Genomic DNA, 18,989 nt, shown 5'->3' with positions numbered 1-18,989 from the left:
CCAGGGAAGTGAAGTGACTTGCCCAAAGTCACCCAGCTGACAAGTGGCAGAGCAGGGATTTGAACCCCTGACCATTCATTCATTCACTCGTATTTATTGAGCGCTTACTGTGTGCAGAGCACTGTACTAAGCGCTTGGAAAGTACAAGTTGGCAACATATAGAGACGGTCCCTACCCAACAGTGGGCTCACAGTCTAGAAGAGGGAGTCCAGTGCTCTGCACATAGTAAGCGCTTAATAAATATGTTCGAATGAATAGAAGAGGGAGACAGATGACAAAACATATTAACAAAATAGAATAAATATGTACAAGTAAAATGAATAGAGTAATAAATCTGTACAAACATATACATATATACAGGTGCTGTGGGGATGGGAAGGAGGTAAGGTGGGGGGATTGGGATATTACTAATAATAATTATAATATATTATAATGTAATATATTATCATATTATAACATATTTCATATCACATATTACACTATATCATCATCATCAATCGTATTTATTGAGCGCTTACTATGTGCAGAGCACTGTACCAAGTGCTTGGGAAGTACAAATTGGCAACACGTAGAGACAGTCCCTACCCAACAGTGGGCTCACAGTCTAAAAGGGGGAGACAGACAACAAAACAGAACATATTAACAAAATAAAATAAATAGAATAAATATGTACAAATAAAATAGAGTAATAAATACGCACAAACATATATACATGTATACAGGTGCTGTGGGGAAGGGAAGGAGGTAAGATGGGGAGGATATAAAAAATATACAAATATAATTAATATATAATATATATTATATATGATAATGTATTATATAATATGATATAATAATATACTATATATAGTATATTATAGGTATTACGTTGTGTATTATATATTTTATTAGTAGTTGTGTTTATTATAATATATGATATAATACATTATATTATTATAATGAAATAATAATATTATTAATAATAATGATGCTATCTCGCACCGGCCCCTCCCCCATTGAAGGCGAGAGGCCCATCCCACGCTCGGGGGGCGTTGGGGGAAGACACCCCCCCCCCCCCCCCAAGGCCTTTTGTCCCTAACGCGACGCCGTCCGGGCCTGCCCGAGGGGGCGGGGCCTAGCAGGAGGGGGCGTGTCCTTAGGGTTCAAGGGCGTGGCCTGCGCCGGAAGGGGCGTGTCCCTGGGAGCTGTGGGCGTGGCGTGCGCTGAAAGGGGCGGGTTTCGCGTCACGTGCCGGGGGTGGGCGTGGCCCTGCGCCGGAAGGGGGCGGGTTCTGTATCGGAGGGGGCGTGTCCCTGACGTGTGGGCGTGCCCTGCTCCGGAAGGGGCGGGTCGCTGGAGGGGGGGGTCTGTGGGCGTGTCGCGCGCCGGAAGTGGGCGTGTCCTCCGCCGGAAGGGGCGTGTCCCCCGGGGGCCCCGCCATGGACGCCTGGGTTCGCTTCAGCGGGCAGAGCCAGGCCCGGGAGCGGCTGTGCAGGTCGTGCGCCGCCCGAGGGAGGGGGCTTCATGGGGGGTCTACTACACTGCGGCTCGGGGGCTTCCTGAGGCCCTCTGGTGGGGGGGGAGGCTGGGGTCTTTATGGGGGCGTCTACTACACTGGGGGTTGGGGGCTTCCTGAGGCCCTCGGGGGCGGGGGGGCTGGGCTCTTTCTGGGGGTCTACCACACTGGGGGTTGGGGGCCTCCTGAGGCCCTCTGGGTGGGGGGCTGGTATCTTTCTGGGGGTCTTCTACACTGGGGGTTGGGGGCTTCCTGAGGCCCTCTGGGGGGGGCTGGGCTCTTTCTGGGGGTCCACTACACTGGGGGTTGGGGGCTTCCTGAGGCCCTCGGGGTGGGGGGCTGGGCTCTTTCTGGGGGTCCGCTACACTGGGGGTTGGGGGCTTCTTGAGGCCCTCTGAGGGGGTTGGGCTCTTTCTGGGGGTCTACTACACTGGAGGTTGGGGTCTTCCTGAGGCCCTCTCGGCGGGGGGCTGGGTCTTTCTGGTGGTCTACTACACTGGGGGTTGGGGGCTTCCTGAGGCCCTCCGGGCGGGGGGCTGGGTCTTTCTGGGAGTCTACTACACTAGGGGTTGGGGGCTTCCTGAGGCCCTCCGGGTGAGGGGCTGGGCTCTTTCTGGGGGTCTACTACACTGGGGGTTGGGGGCTCCCTGGGGTCCTTTGGGTGAGGGGCTGGGCTCTTTCTGGGGGTCTACTACACTGGGGGTTGGGGGCTTCCTGAGGTCTTTCTGGGGGTCTACTACACTGGGGGCTGGGGGCTTCCTGAGGCCCTCTGGGCGGAGGGCTGGGATCTTTCTGGGGGGGTCTACTACACTGGTGGTTGGGGGTCCCCTGAGGCCCTCTGGGCGGGGGGCTGGGTCTTTCTGGGGGCTCTACTACACTGGGGGCTGGGGGCTTCCTGAGGTCCTCTGGGCGGGGGGCTGGGCTCTTTCTGGGGGTCTTAGGGTGGGCTGGGGGCTTCCTGGGGATTCGCCGGGTGGGCAGCGGGCTTTTTGGGGTCGCCTGGGTGGGGGGGCTGGGGTCTTCCTGGTGGCCAACTTGTCCTCCCCAAGCGCTTGGTACAGTGCTCTGCACACAGTAAGCGCTCAATAAATGCGATTGATTGATTGATTGGGGGTTGGGGTCTTCCTGGGGGTTCACCAGGTGGGCAGGGGGCTTCCTGGGGTCCTCTGGGTGAGGGGCTGGGGGCTTCCTGGGGGTCTACCACACTGGGGGTTGGGGGTCTTCCCGAGGCCCTTTGGGCGGGGGGCTGGGGGTTGGGGTCTTTCTGGGGGTCTGCTGCACTGGGAGTTGGGGGTCTTCCTGGGGCCCTCTGGGCACAGGGCTGGGGTCTTCCTGGGGTCCTCCGGGTGAGGGGCTGGGGGTCTTTCTGGTGGTCTGCTGCGCTGGAGGTTGGGGTCTTCCTGGGGTCCCCTGGGCACGGGGCTGGGGGCTTTCTGGGGGTCGCGGGGGGGGGGGCTGTAAGGCGGGGGGCGGGGTCTGCCTGGGGTCCTCCGGGTGGGGGGTTGGGGGTCCTTCCTGAGGCCCTTTGGGGGTCTACTGCACTGGGGGTTAGGGGTCTTCCTGGTGCCCCCTGGGCAGGGGGCTGGGGGCTTTCTGGAGGTCGCGGGGGGGCTGGGGGCTTTCTGGGGCCGTCTGTGTGGGGGGCAGGGGTCTTTCTGGGGTCCTCCGGTTGGGGGGCGGGGGGCTTTCTTGTGGTCTGCTGCACTGGGGGTTGGGGGGCCTTCCTGGGGCCGTCTGGGCCCGGGGCTGGCGGCTTTCTGGGGTCCTCCGGGTGAGAGGCTGGGGGCTTTCTAGTGGTCTGCACTGAGGGTTGGGGGCTTTCTGGGGTCCTCCGGGTGAGAGGCTGGGGGCTTTCTAGTGGTCTGCACTGAGGGTTGGGGGCTTCCTGGGGCCCCCTGGGCACGGGGCTGGGGGCTTTCTGGGGGTCGCAGGGTGGGCTGGGGTCTCCCTGGGGGTCACCGGGTGGGCAGAGGTCTTCCTGGGGGGCTGCTGGTTGGAGAGCCGGGGTCGCCTCGGGAGTCGCCGGGTGGGGGACAGGGGTCATCCGGGGGTGGTCTACTACACTGCGGGTTGGGGGCTTCCTGAGGCCCTCTGGCCGGGGGGGCTGGGTCATCCCGGGGGTCGCCAGGGGGGCAGGGGTCTCCCCCGGGCCCGGGGAGAATCCACCGGCGCCGGGGTGCGGAAGGCCCACTGGGCCGGAGGAGTCACGGGGGGGCTTGACCACGCGTGGGGTAATTAATCCACCCATGGTATTCATTCATTCATTCATTCAATCATTCAATCATATTTATTGAGCGCTTACTATGTGCAGAGCAGTGTACTAAGCTCTTGGGAAGTACAAGTAGAGACAGTCCGTACCCAACAGTGGGCTCACAGGCTAGAAGGGGGAGACAGACAACAAAACAAAACATACTAACAAAATAAAATAAATAGAATATCCCAGGCCGGCGCCCTCACCACAGTACCACCATGTGTGTCTTTGCCGTTACTTCTGCTCCGGTCTGTGCCAGCCAGTCTCCCTGCTTAGATTGCACGCTCCTTGAGGGTGGGAACGCGTTCATTTTCCCCGCAGGCCCGAACAGAATGCTTTGTCCGCTTAGAGCACCCGAATAAGCGCTTGGAAGAGTCTAGTACAGCGGAGTCCCTTTCCCACAAGGAGGAGAGGCGACCGTTCGGCGGTTTGTACTTCCCAAGCGCTTAGTCCAGTGCTCCGCACGCAGTAAGCGCTCAGTAAGTACGACCGAGCGAATGAGAGAACCATTCCTATAGACGAGTTCCGGGTGTGGACATCGTCAGTCGTGTTTACTGAGCGCTTACTGTGTGCAGAGCACTGGACTAAGCTTGTGATGTACTAAGTGGACATCATAACTGGGTCTCATTCATTCAATCATATTTATCGAGCGCTTACTGTGTGCAGAGCACTGTACTAAGCGCTTGGAAAGTACAAATCGGCAACATATAGAGACGGTCCCTACGGTGCCTATCAAGTGCTTAAAGGGAACAGAGTTTACTACTTAGGAGACACTGGTGATTATGAGGTGAGGGAACCGAGGCCCAGAGAAGTCAAGTGACCTGCCCGAGGTCACACAGGAGACAAATGGCAGAGCTGAGTTGAGAACCCAGGTCTTTCTGATGCTCAGGATCGTCTCTAATCACCAGGCTGCGTTGCTTGTATCTTCCCCGGCGCTTAGTACAGTGCCTGGCATGTAGCGACCCCTTATCAGACGCAATTAAAAAAAAAATGGGAGAGGGAATAGGGGAAACGAGGGCTCATTCAGGGACGGCCTGTTGAGGAGATGTGTTTTTAAGAAGGTGGGGGACGCGACTGTCAGATATAAAGGGGGAGGGCTTCTAAGCCACAGCAAGGGGTCAGTCAATCAGGGGTATTTATTGAGCGCTTGCTGTGTGCACAGCACTGGGCTTAGCGCTTGAAAGAGTACAACGTAACGGAGCTGGTAGGCTAGCTCCCTGCCTACGGCGAGCTCAGAGTTTAGCGGGGGAGGCAGAAATTCACATAAATAATATTTATTTTAGTAAATAAAATATTCACTAAATATTTATATAAATACAAATATATTTATAACATACATAAATATATTTGCATAAATATAAATGTATTTATGATATATATAAATATAATATATAGTATGTATAATATATATAAATATATAATTTACTATAATATTTATATATTATTTGTTTATTGCAATATTATGTGCTATAATATTTATATGTTATTTATTTATTATAATATATAATTATAATATATTTATTTACATTTATAAATATAAGTGTATTTTTAATATATATAAATATAATATATAGTATATATAATATAATATATATAAATATAAAATTTACCATAATATTTAGTAGCATTATCACTCAACGCAGCAATGCTTCTCATTGCTTCTCAATGAGAAGCAGCCTGGCTCAGTGGGAAGAGCCCGGGCTTTGGAGTCAGAGGTCATGGGTTCGAATCCCGGCTCCGCCTCATGTCTGCTGTGTGACCTCGGGCAAGTCACTTCACTTCTCTGACCCTCAGGTACCTCATCTGTAAAATGGGGATTAAGACCGTGAGCCCCCCGTGGGACAACCTGATCACTTTGTATCCCCCAAGCGCTTAGAACAGTGCTTCATATATAGTAAGCACTTAACAAATGCCAACATTATTATTATTACTATTATTATTACTCAGAGTACCGGCACTTGTGGTATTTGAGCACTTACTATGTGCCAAGCACTGCTCTAAGCACTCAGGGACAAGTTAATCATGTTGGATGCGGTCCCCGGCCCACACGGGGCCTGCGGTCTGCATCCCTGAGGTCACTGAGGCCCGGAGAAGTGAAGTGACTGGCCCGAGGTCCCTCAGCAGGCCGGTGGCGGAGCCGGGATTAGAACCCGTGACCTTCCGACTCCCGGGCCCTACCCGTTAGGCCATGCTGCTTCTCAGTAAATTAGGGAAAGGGACATAAGAAGTGCCGTGGGGCCGAGGGAAGGGGGGATAAGGATGGGGAAACCGAGGCAGAAGGGAGAGAAGCAGCAGTGGTCGTCGGAGGATCTGGGTTCTAATCCCGGCTCCACCCTTCGTCTGCAGTGTGACCTTGGGCGAGTCCCTCTATTTGTCTGTGCCTCAGTTCCCTCAGCTGTGAAATGGAGATTAACACTGTGAACTTTAGAACAGTGCTTTGCACCTAGTAAGCGCTCAATAAATACGATTGATTGATTGATTGATTATTACTAAGGGAGGGCAGGTCGCTGTTCTCCCAACTTCCCCTTTACTCCGCGGTCCCCGGGGGAGCAGGGGACCCCACTTTCACCGACGGCGAAGCCCCTTTCGGATCGAGTCGTTGCCCACAGTGTAGCCCCGTCTTCCCCTGTAGACGCCCCTTCAACTTAATAATAACAATAATAATAATAATAATAATGTTGGTATTTGTTAAGCGCTTACTATGTGCAAAGCACTGTTCCAAGAGCTGGGGGAGATACAAGGTGATCAGGTTGTCCCACGTGGGGCTCACAGTCTTCATCCCCATTTTACAGATGAGGGAACTGAGGCCTAGAGAAGTGAAGTGACTTGCCCACAGTCGCACACCTAAATAGCAGAGCCGAGATTTGAACCCACGACCTGAGCTCATTCATTACCCGCCCTGCTCCCCGTGCGCTTAGTCCGGTGCCCTGCACGCGGTAAGCGCTCAGTAGATCCGATTGGATGAATGAATGGTGACCTTTGACCTCGGGGGGCCGGGTTGGGGAGATAACTCCGGCCCACCCTGCGGGGGCAGAGCCCCCCAGGGTCAGAGGTCAAAGAAGCGGGCAGAGGGAACGGGTGGGAGAGGAGAGGGGGAGATTCCCTGTTTCCTCCCCCCGGCCTCATAGGAAAGCGGAGCGGCCTAGCGGATTGAGCCCCGTCCTGGGATTCAGGAGGACCTGGGTTCTAATCCCGTTCCCGCCCCTCATCCGCTGTGTGACCTTGAGCCAGTCATTTCTCCGTGCCTCAGTGACCTCATCTGGGAAAGGGGAAGGAAGACCGCGAGCCTTCATATTTATTACTCTATTTATTTGGCTTGTACATATTTATTTTACTTGTACATATCTATTCTATTTATTTTATTTTGTTAATACGTTTGGTTTTGTTCTCTGTCTGTCTTTCTTTTAGACTGTGAGCCCACTGTTGGGTAGGGACCGTCTCTATATGTTACCAGCTTGTACTTCCCAAGCGCTTAGTACAGTGCTCTGTACATAGTAAGCGCTCAATAAATACGATTGATGATGATGATGTCTCCCCGTTCTAGACTGTGAGCCCGCTGTTGGGTAGGGACCGGCTCTAGATTGAGCCAGTCATTTCTCCGTGCCTCAGTGACCTCTTCTGGAAAAAGGGGAGGAAGACCGTGAGCCTTCATATTTATCACTCTATTTATTTATTTATTTTACTTGTACGTATTTATTTATTTTACTTGTACATATTTATTTTACTTGTACATATTTATTTATTTTACTTGTACATATTTATTTATTTTACTTGTCCATATCTATTCTATTTATTTTATTTTGTTAATACGTCCTGTTTTGTTCTCTGTCTCCCCCTTCTAGACTGTGAACCCACTGTTGGGTAGGGACCGGCTCTAGATTGAGCCAGTCATTTCTCCGTGCCTCGGTGACCTCTTCTGGAAAAAGGGGAGGAAGACCGCGAGCCTTCATATTTATTACTCTATTTATTTGGCTTGTACATATTTATTTATTTTACTTGTACATATCTATCCTATTTATTTTATTTTGTTACTATGTTTGGTTTTGTTCTCTGTCTCCCCCTTCTAGACTGTGAGCCCGCTGTTGGGTAGGGACCGTCTCTAGATGTTGCCAACTTGGACTTCCCAAGCGCTTAGTCCAGTGCTCTGCACACAGTAAGTGCTCAATAAATACGATTGATTGATTGATTGATTGATTGGTTTTGTTCTCTGTCTCCCCCTTCTAGACTGTGAGCCCGCTGTTGGGTAGGGACCGGCTCTAGATTGAGCCAGTCATTTCTCCGTGCCTCGGTGACCTCTTCTGGAAAAGGGGGAGGAAGACCGCGAGCCTTCATATTTATTACTCTATTTATTTATTTTGCTTGTACATATTTATTTATTTTACTTGTACATATCTATTCTATTTATTTTGTTAATAAGTTTGGTTTTGTTCTCTGTCTCCCCCTTCTAGACTGTGAGCCCACTGTTGGGTAGGGGCCATCTCTATATTGAGCCAGTCATTTCTTCGTGCCTCGGTGACCTCTTCTGGAAAAAGGGGAGGAAGACTGTGAGCCTTCATATTTATTACTCTATTTATTTATTTACTTGTACATATTTATTTATTTTACTTGTACATATCTATTCTATTTATTTTATTTTGTTACTACGTTTGGTTTTGTTCTCTGTCTCCCCCCTCTAGACTGTGAGCCCACTGTTGGGTTAGGGACCATCTCTAGATGTTGCCAGCTTGTACTTCCCAAGCGCTTAGTCCAGTGCTCTGCACACAGTAAGCGCTCAATAAATACGATTGATTGATTGGTTTTGTTCTCTGTCTCCCCCTTCTAGACTGTGAGCCCACTGTTGGGTAGGGACTGGCTCTAGATATTGCCAACTTGGACTTCCCAAGCGCTTAGTACAGTGCTCTGCACACAGTAAGCACTCAATACGATTGATTGATTGATTGGTTTTGTTCTCTGTCTCCCCCTTCTAGACTGTGAGCCCACTGTTAGGTAGGGACCGTCTCCATATTGAGCCAGTCATTTCTCCGTGCCTCGGTGACCTCTTCTGGAAAAGGGGGAGGAAGACCGCGAGCCTTCATATTTATTACTCTGTTTATTTATTTGGCTTGTACATATTTATTTGTTTTACTTGTCCATATCTATTCTATTAATTTTGTTTTGTTAATACGTTTGGTTTTGTTCTCTGTCTCCCCCTTTTAGACTGTGAGCTCACTGTTGGGTAGGGACCGTCTCTAGATGTTGCCAACTTGTCCTTCCCAAGCGCTTAGTCCAGTGCTCTGCACACAGTAAGCGCTCAATAAATACGATCAATTGGTTGATTGATTGGTTTTGTTCTCTGTCTCCCCCTTCTAGACTGTGAGCCCGCTGTTGGGTAGGGACCGGCTCTAGATTGAGCCAGTCATTTCTCCATGCCTCAGTGACCTCTTCTGGAAAAAGGGGGAGGAAGACCGCGAGCCTTCATATTTATTACTCTATTTATTTATTTTACTTGTACATATTTATTTATTTTACTTGTACATATCTATCCTATTTATTTTATTTTGTTAGTATGTTTGGTTTCATTCTCTGTCTCCCCCTTCTAGACTGTGAGCCCCCTATTGGGTAGGGACCGTCTCTATATGTTGCCAACTTGTACTTCCCAAGTGCTTAGTCCAGTGCTCTGCACACAGTAAGCGCTCAATAAATACGATTGATTGATTGGGTAGGGATTGTCTCTAGATGTTGCCAACTTGGACTTCCCAAGCGCCTAGTCCAGTGCTCCGCACACAGTAAGCGCTCAATAAATACGATTGATTGATTGATTGATTGAGTCCCACGTGGGACGGGGACTACTACATCCAACCTGCTGTAGCTTGAATCTAACCCGGCGCTCCGAACGCTTCTCGGCGCATAGTAAGCGCTTAACGAACACCATCGGCATCTCGCGAGGGTCGTCCCGACCCGTTCCCCTACCTCCGTGCCCCCGGCGGACGCTGTGGACGCGGGGAGGGTGGTCGTTCCCCACGCCGACCCCCGAGGGGGGCCTCCAACCTCTCCCGCCCTTTAGTTTTTCCTCCCACCCTAAACGAGAGTTTCCTGAGGGTCTAGCCTTGCTCCCTCTCGCTGCGACCTCGGCCGCCCTTCCCGCTGCCGGGCCCCGGGCCGGCGTTGACCGGGCCTCCTCGCGGTCCCGCCCGACGTCCTCGGCCCGCCGGCCCGGCCCCTCGGCCCCCCAGCCTGACCTCCCGCCCCTCGGTCTCCTCAGGGCCGCCCAGTACGCCTGCGTCCTCCTGGGCTACTCCCTGCAGAGACATGGGGCGAGCGAGGCCGCGCTCAGACAGATCAAGGAGCTGGAGGGACACTTCGGGGTCGTCCGCAAGCGTAAGTAAGCCCTCGGGCCCCTTGCCGGGGGTTCGATCCGTCAATCAGTCAGATTTAATTCATCCAATCGTATTTATTGAGCGCTTACTGTGTGCAGAGCACTGTACTAAGCGCTTGGGAAGTCCAAGTTGGCAACATCTAGAGCCGGTCCCTACCCAACAGTGGGCTCACGGTCGAGAAGGGCGAGACAGACAACAAAACAAAACATATAAACCAAGTAAAATACATTCGTTCAATCGTATTTATTGAGCGCTTACTGTGTGCAGAGCACTGGACTAAGCGCTTGGGAAGTCCAAGTTGGCAACGTATAGAGCTGGTCCCTACCCAACAGTGGGTTCACAGTCTAGAAGGGGGAGACAGACAACAAAACCAAACATACTAACAAAATAAAATACATTCATTCAATCGTATTTATTGAGCGCTTACTGTGTGCAGAGCACTGAACTAAGCGCTTGGGAAGTCCAAGTTGGCAACATATAGAGACGGTCCCTACCCCAATGGCGGGCTCACAGTCGAGAAGGGGGATTTATCGAGCGCTGACTGTGTGCAGAGCGCTGCATTACGCACTTGGGAGAGGACAACCTGACAGTAAAGAGACATCTTCCCTGCTCGTGACAAGCTGACGGTGTAGAGGGGGAGACAGACGTGATTAGAAATAAATAAACGACAGAGATGGACATAATAATAATAATAATAATGGCATTTATTAAGCGCTTACTATGTGCAAAGCACCGTTCTAAGTGCTGGGGAGGTGACAAGGTGATCGGGTTGTCCCACGGGGGGCTCCCAGTCTTCATCCCCACTTTACAGATGAGGGAACTGAGGCCCAGAGAAGTGAAGTGACTTGCCCAAAGTCACCCAGCTGACAGAGCTGGGATTTGAACCCATGACCTCTGACTCCAAACCCCGGGCTCTTTCCACTGAGCCACGGAGAGGACAACCCGACAGTAGAGAGACGTATTCCCTGCTCGTGACGAGCTGATGGTCTAGAGGGGGAGACAGACACGATTAGAAATAAACGACAGAAATGGACATAATAATAATAATGGTGGCATTTATTAAGCGCTTACTATGTGCAAAGCACCGTTCTAAGCGCTGGGGAGGTTACAAGGTGATCGGGTTGTCCCACGGGGGGCTCACAGTCTTCATCCCCACTTTACAGATGAGGGAACTGAGGCCCAGAGAAGTGAAGTGACTGGCCCACAGTCTGGAGAGTGTCAGAAGTCATGGAGAAGCAGCGTGGCTCAGTGGAAAGAGGCCGGGCTTTGGAGTCAGAGGTCATGGGTTCTAATCCCGGCTCCGCCAATTGTCAGCTGGGTGACTTTGGGCAAGTCACTTCACTTCTCCGGGCCTCAGTTATCTGGAAAATGGGGATGAAGACTGTGAGCCCCCCGTTGGACAAACTGATCACCTTGTAACCTCCCCAGCGCTTAGAACAGTGCTTTGCACATAGTAAGCGCTTAATAAATGCCATCGTTATTATTATTAAGACACGGAGATGCAGAGACGGAAGACGTCGGAGGACATGGAGACGAAGAGACGGGGTGTGGTGTCAGAAGACATGGAGACACAGAGACGGGGGGTTGTCAGAAGTCATGGAGGTGCAGAGACGGGGGGGGGTGGGAGACCCAGAGACTGGGGGTGTCAAGATATGGAGACGCAGAGACGGGCGTGTCAGAAGATATGACTGTGAGCCCACTGTTGGGTAGGGACCTTCTCTAGATGTTACCAACTTGGACTTCCCAAGTGCTTAGTACGGTGCTCTGCCCACAGTAAGTGCTCAATAAATACGATTGAATGAATGACTATGAAGGCACAGAGAGGGGTGGGTGTCAAAAGACATGGAGACGCAGAGACGGAGGATGTCAGAAGACATGGAGATGCAGAGACGGAGGGCGTCGAAAGACATGGAGACGCAGAGATGGGGGGATGTCAAGATATGGAGATGCAGAGACGGGGGTGTCAGAAGACATGGAGATGCAGAGACGGAAGATGTCAGAGGACGTGGAGATGTAGAGACGGGGAGGTGGGAGACCCAGAGACGGGGGGTATCGAGATATGGAGACGCAGTGATTGGGGTGTCAGAAGATATGGAGACGCAGTGATTGGGGTGTCAGAAGATATGGAGAGGCAGAGATGGGGCGAGCGTCAGGAGACATGGTGATGCAGAGACGGGGGTTGTCAGAAGACATGGAGACGCGGAGATGGGGGGGTGTCAGGATATGGAGATGCGGAGACGGGGTGTCAGAAGACATGGAGACGCAGAGACGGAAGATTCAAAAAACATGGAGATGTAGAGATGGGGAGGTGGGAGACCCAGAGACGGCGGGTATCGAGATATGGAGACGCAGAGACGGGTGTCGGAAGATACGGAGACGCAGAGACGCGGGTGTCGGAAGATGCGGAGATGCAGAGACTGGGGGCGTCGGAAGATGTGGAGACGCAGAGACAGGGCAAGTGTCAGAAGACGTGGAGACGCAGAGACGGAAGATGTCAGAAGACATGGAGATGTAGAGACGGGGAGGTGGGAGACCCAGAGACGGGGGGTATCGAGATACGGAGACGCAGCGATTGGGGTGTCAGAAGATGTGGAGACGCAGAGACAGGGCGAGTGTCAGAAGACGTGGAGACGCAGAGACGGAAGATGTCAGAAGACATGGAGACGCAGAGAAGGAAGATGTCAGAAGACATGGAGATGTAGAGACGGGGAGGTGGGAGACCCAGAGACGGGGGGTATCGAGATACAGAGACGCAGAGCCGGGGGTGTCAGAAGATGTGGAGACGCAGAGACGGGGCGAGTGTCAGAAGACGTGGAGACGCAGAGACGGAAGATGTCAGAAGACATGGAGTTGCAGAGACAGGGTTGTCAAGATATGGAGACCCAGAGACGGGGGGGTGTTAGAAGAGATGGAGACACAAAGATGGGGGAGTGTCAGGAGACGCAGAGATGGAAGACGTCAGAAGAGATGGAGCTTCAGAGACAGGGTTGTCAAGATATGGAGACCCAAAGACGGGGGGTGTCGGAAGAGATGGAGACACAAAGATGGGGGAGTGTAAGGAGACGCAGAGATGGAAGACGTCAGAAGAGATGGAGCTGCAGAGACAGGGTTGTCAAGATATGGAGACCCAAAGACGGGGGGGTGTCGGAGGAGAGGGAGACACAAAGATGGGGGGGTGTCAGAAGTCGGGGCACGGTTAAATTGCCTTGGTTCTCATTTTCTCTCCGGGGGTCTCCGTTCCTCTGTGGGCGTGTGTCTCCCCGTCCCCGTCCCCGCCCCCAGTGCTCCGCCTGGGCAACTCGGTGGACGCCCTGGAGTCGGCCAAGCGTGCGGTCCACCTGTCGGACGTGGTCCTGCGCTTCCTCATCACCGTCGGCCACCTCAACCGCGCCATGTACTTGGCCTGCGACAACGTCCTGTGGGCCGGCCGGGCCGGGCTGGCTCCGCATCTCGACCAGGACAAGTGGACTCGACGCTCATTCCGGTCAGGACCCCCGGCCCGTCCCCCCAGCCCGTCCCCCCGGCCCGTCCCCCCGGCCGCCCCCGACACTAATACTAGTGAGAAGAAGCCCGGCTTTAACGGGCGCAGCCCGGGCCTGGGGCTCATCCCACCTCCGCCAAGTGTCCGCCGGGTGACCTTGGGCGAGTCACTGGGCTTCTCGGGGCCTCCGTTCCCTCATCTGGAAAATGGGGATGAGACCGCGAGCCCCACGGGGGACGGGGACCGAGTCCGCCCTGATTAACATTTACCTGCCCCATTGCTTCGAACAGTGCTCGGCACATAGTAAGCGCTTCGCAGCAGCGTGGCTTAGTGGCCAGAGCCCGGGCTTGGGAGTGTAATCCCGCCTCCGCCACTCGTCTGCTGTGTGACCTTGGGCAACCTGCTTAACTTCCCTGTGCCTCAGTGACCTCATCTGTAAAATGGGGATGAAGACTGGGAGCCCCGTGTGGGACAACCTGATCACCTTGTATCCCCCCCAGCGCTTAGAACGGTGCTTGGCACGTAGTAAGCGCTTAACAAACGCCATCATCCTTATTATGATTATTATTACAGACACCATAGTTCATTCAGTCGTATTTATTGAGCGCTTATCACGTGCAGAGCACTGGACGAAGCGCTTGGGAAGTGCAAGTCGGCAACATATAGAGACGGTCCCTACCCAACGGACTCATGGTTATTACTAGTATAATTATTGGTACAGTGCCAGCGCTTAGAACAGTGCTTTGCACATAGTAAGTGCTTAATAAATGCCATCATTATTATTAGTAGCAATCGGGGTATTCACACTGGGGGAGATTCGAGGTCAGCAGGTCGGGCATAGCCCCTGCCCCACTCACTGGCGGAGGACAGGGATCGAATCCCCATTTTACAAGGGAGGACACCGAGGCACAGGGAGGTGAAGGGACTTGCCCAGGGTCACTCGGCAGACAAGTGGCAGAGCCGGGATTATCCAACGGCCTGCACAATTTCCCCTGGACCATTCCGGGAGCCCTTCCTGCTGTGGAACCATCCCCACCCCCTCCCCATTCCTTCATTCATTCATTCAATCGTATTTATTGAGCGCTTACTGTGTGCAGAGCACTGGACTAAGCCCTCCCCAACTCAGTGGACCCCCACCTCCTGACCACCCCTCCACGTATAACAAATGCGACCCCGTTGTTGGGTAGGGACCGTCTCTATATGTTGCCAAAGTGTACTTCCCAAGCGCTTAGTACAGTGCCCTGCACACAGTAAGCGCTCAATGCGATGGAATGAGTGAATGAATTATAGTCTTTGTTAAGCGCTTACTAGGTGCCAAGCACAGTTCTAAGCGCTAGGGCAGATAAAAGGTGATCAGGTTGTCCCACGTTGGGGCTCCCAGTCTTCCTCCCCATTTGACAGATGAGGGAACTGAGGCCCAGAGAAGTGAAGTGGCTTGCCCAAGGTCCCACGGCAGACAAGGGGCGGAGGCGGGATTCGAACCCACGTCCTCTGATTCCCAAGCCCGGGCTCTCGCCACTAGGCCACGCTGCTTCTCTGGGAGTTGGGAGTGTATCGCTCCCAACGCCCCCCAGGAACTCCACGGATCCCACCCGCCCCCGCCGACTCCCGGGACCCTTCCGACGCCCCCCGGGAATAATAATCACGATGGAATTTGTTCCGCGCTTACCGTGTGCCAGGCACTGTACTAAGCGCCGGGGCGGAGCCAGGCAAATCGGGTTGGACACGGTCCCCGTCCCACGTGGGGCTCACGGGGTCCATCCCCGTTTTCCAGACGAGGGGACTGAGGTCCAGAGAAGTGACGTGACTCGCCCAAGGTCACCCAGCAGGCAAGCGACAGAGACGGGATTAGAACGCCTGGCCGTCTTCCGACTCGTAGGCCTGGGCTGTAGCCGATACGCCGTGACGCTTTTTTTTTTTTAATGGCATCTATTAAGCGCTTACTATGCGCAAAGCACTGTTCTAAGCGCTGGGGAGTTTACAAGGTGATCAGGTTGTCCCACGCGGGGCTCCCAGTCTTGATCCCCATTTTACAGATGAGGTCACTGACGCTTCTGTCCATCCATCCATCCATCCATCCATCCGTGGGCCGTACTCCTGCTCCCGGGAATCGCCCCGACGACGGCCCTGCCGGCTGGGGGAGGGAGGGGAGGTGTAGACGGGCCCCGGGGTCCCCCCCAAACTCTGAGACGACCCCCCCGCAGGTACTACCTGTTCGCGCTGATCATGAACCTGAGTCGCGACGCCTACGAGATGGGGCTGCTGATGGAGCAGGAGGCGTCGGGGCGACGGGCCAAGGGGGGCGAGGAGTGGGGGCCGGGGCCGGGGCCGGGGCCGGGGCCGGGCCGGGCTCCCCTGGCCGCCCTGGGGCTGCGGCTGCGGCTGGCCGGCCGGGTCCTGCGCGCCCACCCGCCCCTGCTCCTGGACGTGGTCCGCAACGGCTGCGACCTGGCCATCCCCCTGGACCGCCTCGGCCTGCTGCGCTCCGGGCCCGGGGTCGTGGGCTGCTGCGGCCTCCTCTCCTCCGTCCTCTCCATCCTCGCCCTGCTGCACCCCTGGATGAAGCTCAAGCCCTGAGCCGACCCACGGACGATGGACGGACCCGCCGGTCCCTCCCCAATTCCCGATCCGCGTCTTGCTTCTCCGCCCCGTCCCTCCGGAAGTCCGCTCGATTCACCCCGGGTGAGGCCGGGGACGGGGGGACCCCGAAGTCCTCGTCCATCTCCCCGTCCCCTTCGAGGACAAAGTTGGAACTTTTTCCCCCCTTTTTATAAAAAAAAAAGGAACAAATCCAAGATTCAACGTGTAAGATTCCTCCTGGGAGAAAACCAGAGGCGGGAAGGGTCTTGCTCCCCGTCTCAACTTCCCTTCTTTGGTTTTTGTCCACCGCCTTCCCCCGTGTAAATACTGTACAATTAAACCTTGTAAATACCCGTGCCCGGCGTTAGAACTCCTTGAAGAGCCCGGCCTGGTCCTCATCCCCTCCCAAATGCTCCCTGTCCGGTTCGTCTTTGTCAGCGACGTTATTAATAATAATAATAATAATTGTAGGTATCTGTCATGTGCTTTCTACGGGCCCATCACCCAGGTACGGCGGTCGGATTAGGCCCGGTCCCTCTCCTACCTTGAAGTCTAGGTTGGGGGCAGTGAGAAGTCGTCTTTTTGACTAATAATTACAATTGTGGTATTTGTTAAGCGCTTACTACGTGCCAGGCACTGTTCTAAGCGCTGGGGGGGGGGGATACAGGGTGATCAGGTTGTCCCACACGGGGCTCACGGTCTTCATCCCCATTTTCCAGATGAGGGAACCGAGGCCCAGAGAAGTGAAGGGAAGCAGCGTGGCTCAGTGGAAAGAGCCTGGGCTTGGGAGTCAGAGGTCGTGGGTTCTAATCCCGGCTCCGCCACTTGTCAGCTGGGTGACTTTGGGCAAGTCACTTCACTTCTCTGGGCCTCAGTTACATCATCTGTAAAATGGGGATGGAGACTGTGAGCCCCATGTGGGACAACCTGATCACCTTGGATCACCTTCCCCCTTTTAGACTGTGAGCCCACTGTTGGGTAGGGACTGTCTCTAGATGTTGCCAATTTGTACTTCCCAAGCGCTTAGTACAGTGCTCTGCACACAGTAAGCGCTCAATAAATACAATTGATTGATTGGATCTAACCCAGTGCTTAGAACAGTGCTTGGCACCTAGTAAGTGCTTAACAAATACCATTACTATCATTACAGTGCTCTGCACACAATAAGCACTCAATAAATACGACTGAATGAATTATTATCATTATTATTATTACGTAGACTGTGAGTCCCACGTGGGACAGGGGACCGGGTCCAAACTGATCGTCTTGTATCTACCCCAGTGCTTAAAACAGTGCGGGGCACAGAAGAATAATATCTGTGGTATTGGTTAAGCGCTCACTATGTGCCAAGCCCTGGGGTGGATACAGATAAATCAGGTTGGACCGAGTAAGGGCTTAACCAATTCCATTTTTTAAAAAAGGGACGATACAGTTCACCCGAAAGAGGCTTGAAATTAAAATTGAAATTTTAAAATTGAAGCCTTCTAGAAAAACCCCTTCTAGACTGTGAGCCCGCTGTTGGGTAGGGACCGTCTCTAGATGTTGCCAACTTGGACTTCCCAAGCGCTTAGTACAGTGCTCTGCACACAGTAAGCGCTCAATAAATACAATGGAATGAATGAATGAATGAATGAATATCCATCCCACTTCGGGGGCGCAGGCTGACCCCCAAACCAGGAGGCCAGGGACGGGACCCTCAGACCCCAGTCAAAAGGAAATCAGGCTGCGGGTAAAAGAAGCTGTGGATCTTGAATAGGGGTGGGAGGGGGTGGCACTTGGGTAATAATAATGATGGCATTTATTAAACACTATGTGCAAAGCACTGCTCAGGTTACAAGGTGATCAGGTTGTCCCACGGGGGGGCTCACAGTCTTCATCCCCATTTTACAGATGATGTCACTGAGGCCCAGAGAAGTTATGTGACTTGCCCAAAGTCACACAGCTGATAATTAGCAGAGCGGGGATTTGAACCCACGACCTCCAACTCCAAAGCCTCTTTCCATCGAGCCACGCTGCTTCTCTAACCGTAAAGTAGCACGGCATAGAGGATAGACCACCGGCCTGGGCGTCGGAAGGTTGTGGGTTCTAATCCCGACTCCCCCACTTGTCTGCTGGGCAAGTCACGTCACTTCTCTGGGCCTCAGTTTCCTCATCTGTAAAATGGGGATGGAGACTGTGAGCCACCCCCGGGACAGGGATTGGGTCCAACCCGATTGGCTCGGTGGATACGTAGCCCACAGTGAGGGCTTAACAAATACCAGAATTATTAATATTCTCCCAAGTGCTCAGTACAGTGCTCTGCACATAGTAGTGTGGCTCAGTGGAAAGAGCCCAGGCTTTGGAGTCAGAGGTCATGGGTTCAAATCCCCACTCCGCCAGTTGTCAGCTGGGTGACTTTGGGCAAGTCACTTCACTTCTCTGGGCCTCAGTTCCCTCATCTGTCAAATGGGGATGAAGACTGGGAGCACCCCCGTGGGACAACCTGATCACCTTGTGTCCTCCCCAGCGCTTAGAACAGTGCTTTGAACATACTAAGTGCTTAATAAATGCCATTATTTTTATTATAGAGGTCACTGATTCAAATCCCGGCTCCGCCACTTGTCAGCTGTGTGACTTTGGGCAAGTCGCTTCACTTCTCTGGGCCTCGGTTCCTTCATCCGTCAAATGGGGATGAAGACTGGGAGCCCCACGTGGGACAACCTGATCACCTTGTATCTCCCCCAGTGCTTAGAACAGTGCTTGGAGCATAGTAAGCGCTTAATAAATGCCATCATCATTATTATTATTATAGTAAGCGCTCACTAAACTTGGAGTAGTGCTAATAAT

At 53.1% G+C, this 18,989-nt stretch overlaps 1 protein-coding gene across 1 annotated transcript; it reads left to right on the top strand.

Annotated features, from left to right (window-relative positions):
- The first annotated feature begins 1,398 nt into the window (after positions 1-1,398).
- Positions 1,399-16,632, top strand: PEX11B (peroxisomal biogenesis factor 11 beta). Its single transcript, XM_038768318.1, has 4 exons — positions 1,399-1,474; positions 9,988-10,103; positions 13,385-13,586; positions 15,788-16,632. Exons 1-4 carry the CDS (start codon positions 1,419-1,421, stop codon positions 16,158-16,160), a joined length of 747 nt encoding a protein of 248 aa, XP_038624246.1. The 5' UTR covers positions 1,399-1,418; the 3' UTR covers positions 16,161-16,632.
- The last annotated feature ends 2,357 nt before the right edge of the window (positions 16,633-18,989 follow it).

Source organism: Tachyglossus aculeatus, chromosome Y4 (genome assembly GCF_015852505.1).
Source record: "Tachyglossus aculeatus isolate mTacAcu1 chromosome Y4, mTacAcu1.pri, whole genome shotgun sequence".
In the NCBI taxonomy this organism is placed as follows: domain Eukaryota; kingdom Metazoa; phylum Chordata; class Mammalia; order Monotremata; family Tachyglossidae; genus Tachyglossus; species Tachyglossus aculeatus.
This window is presented reverse-complemented; position numbering and strand designations above follow the sequence as displayed.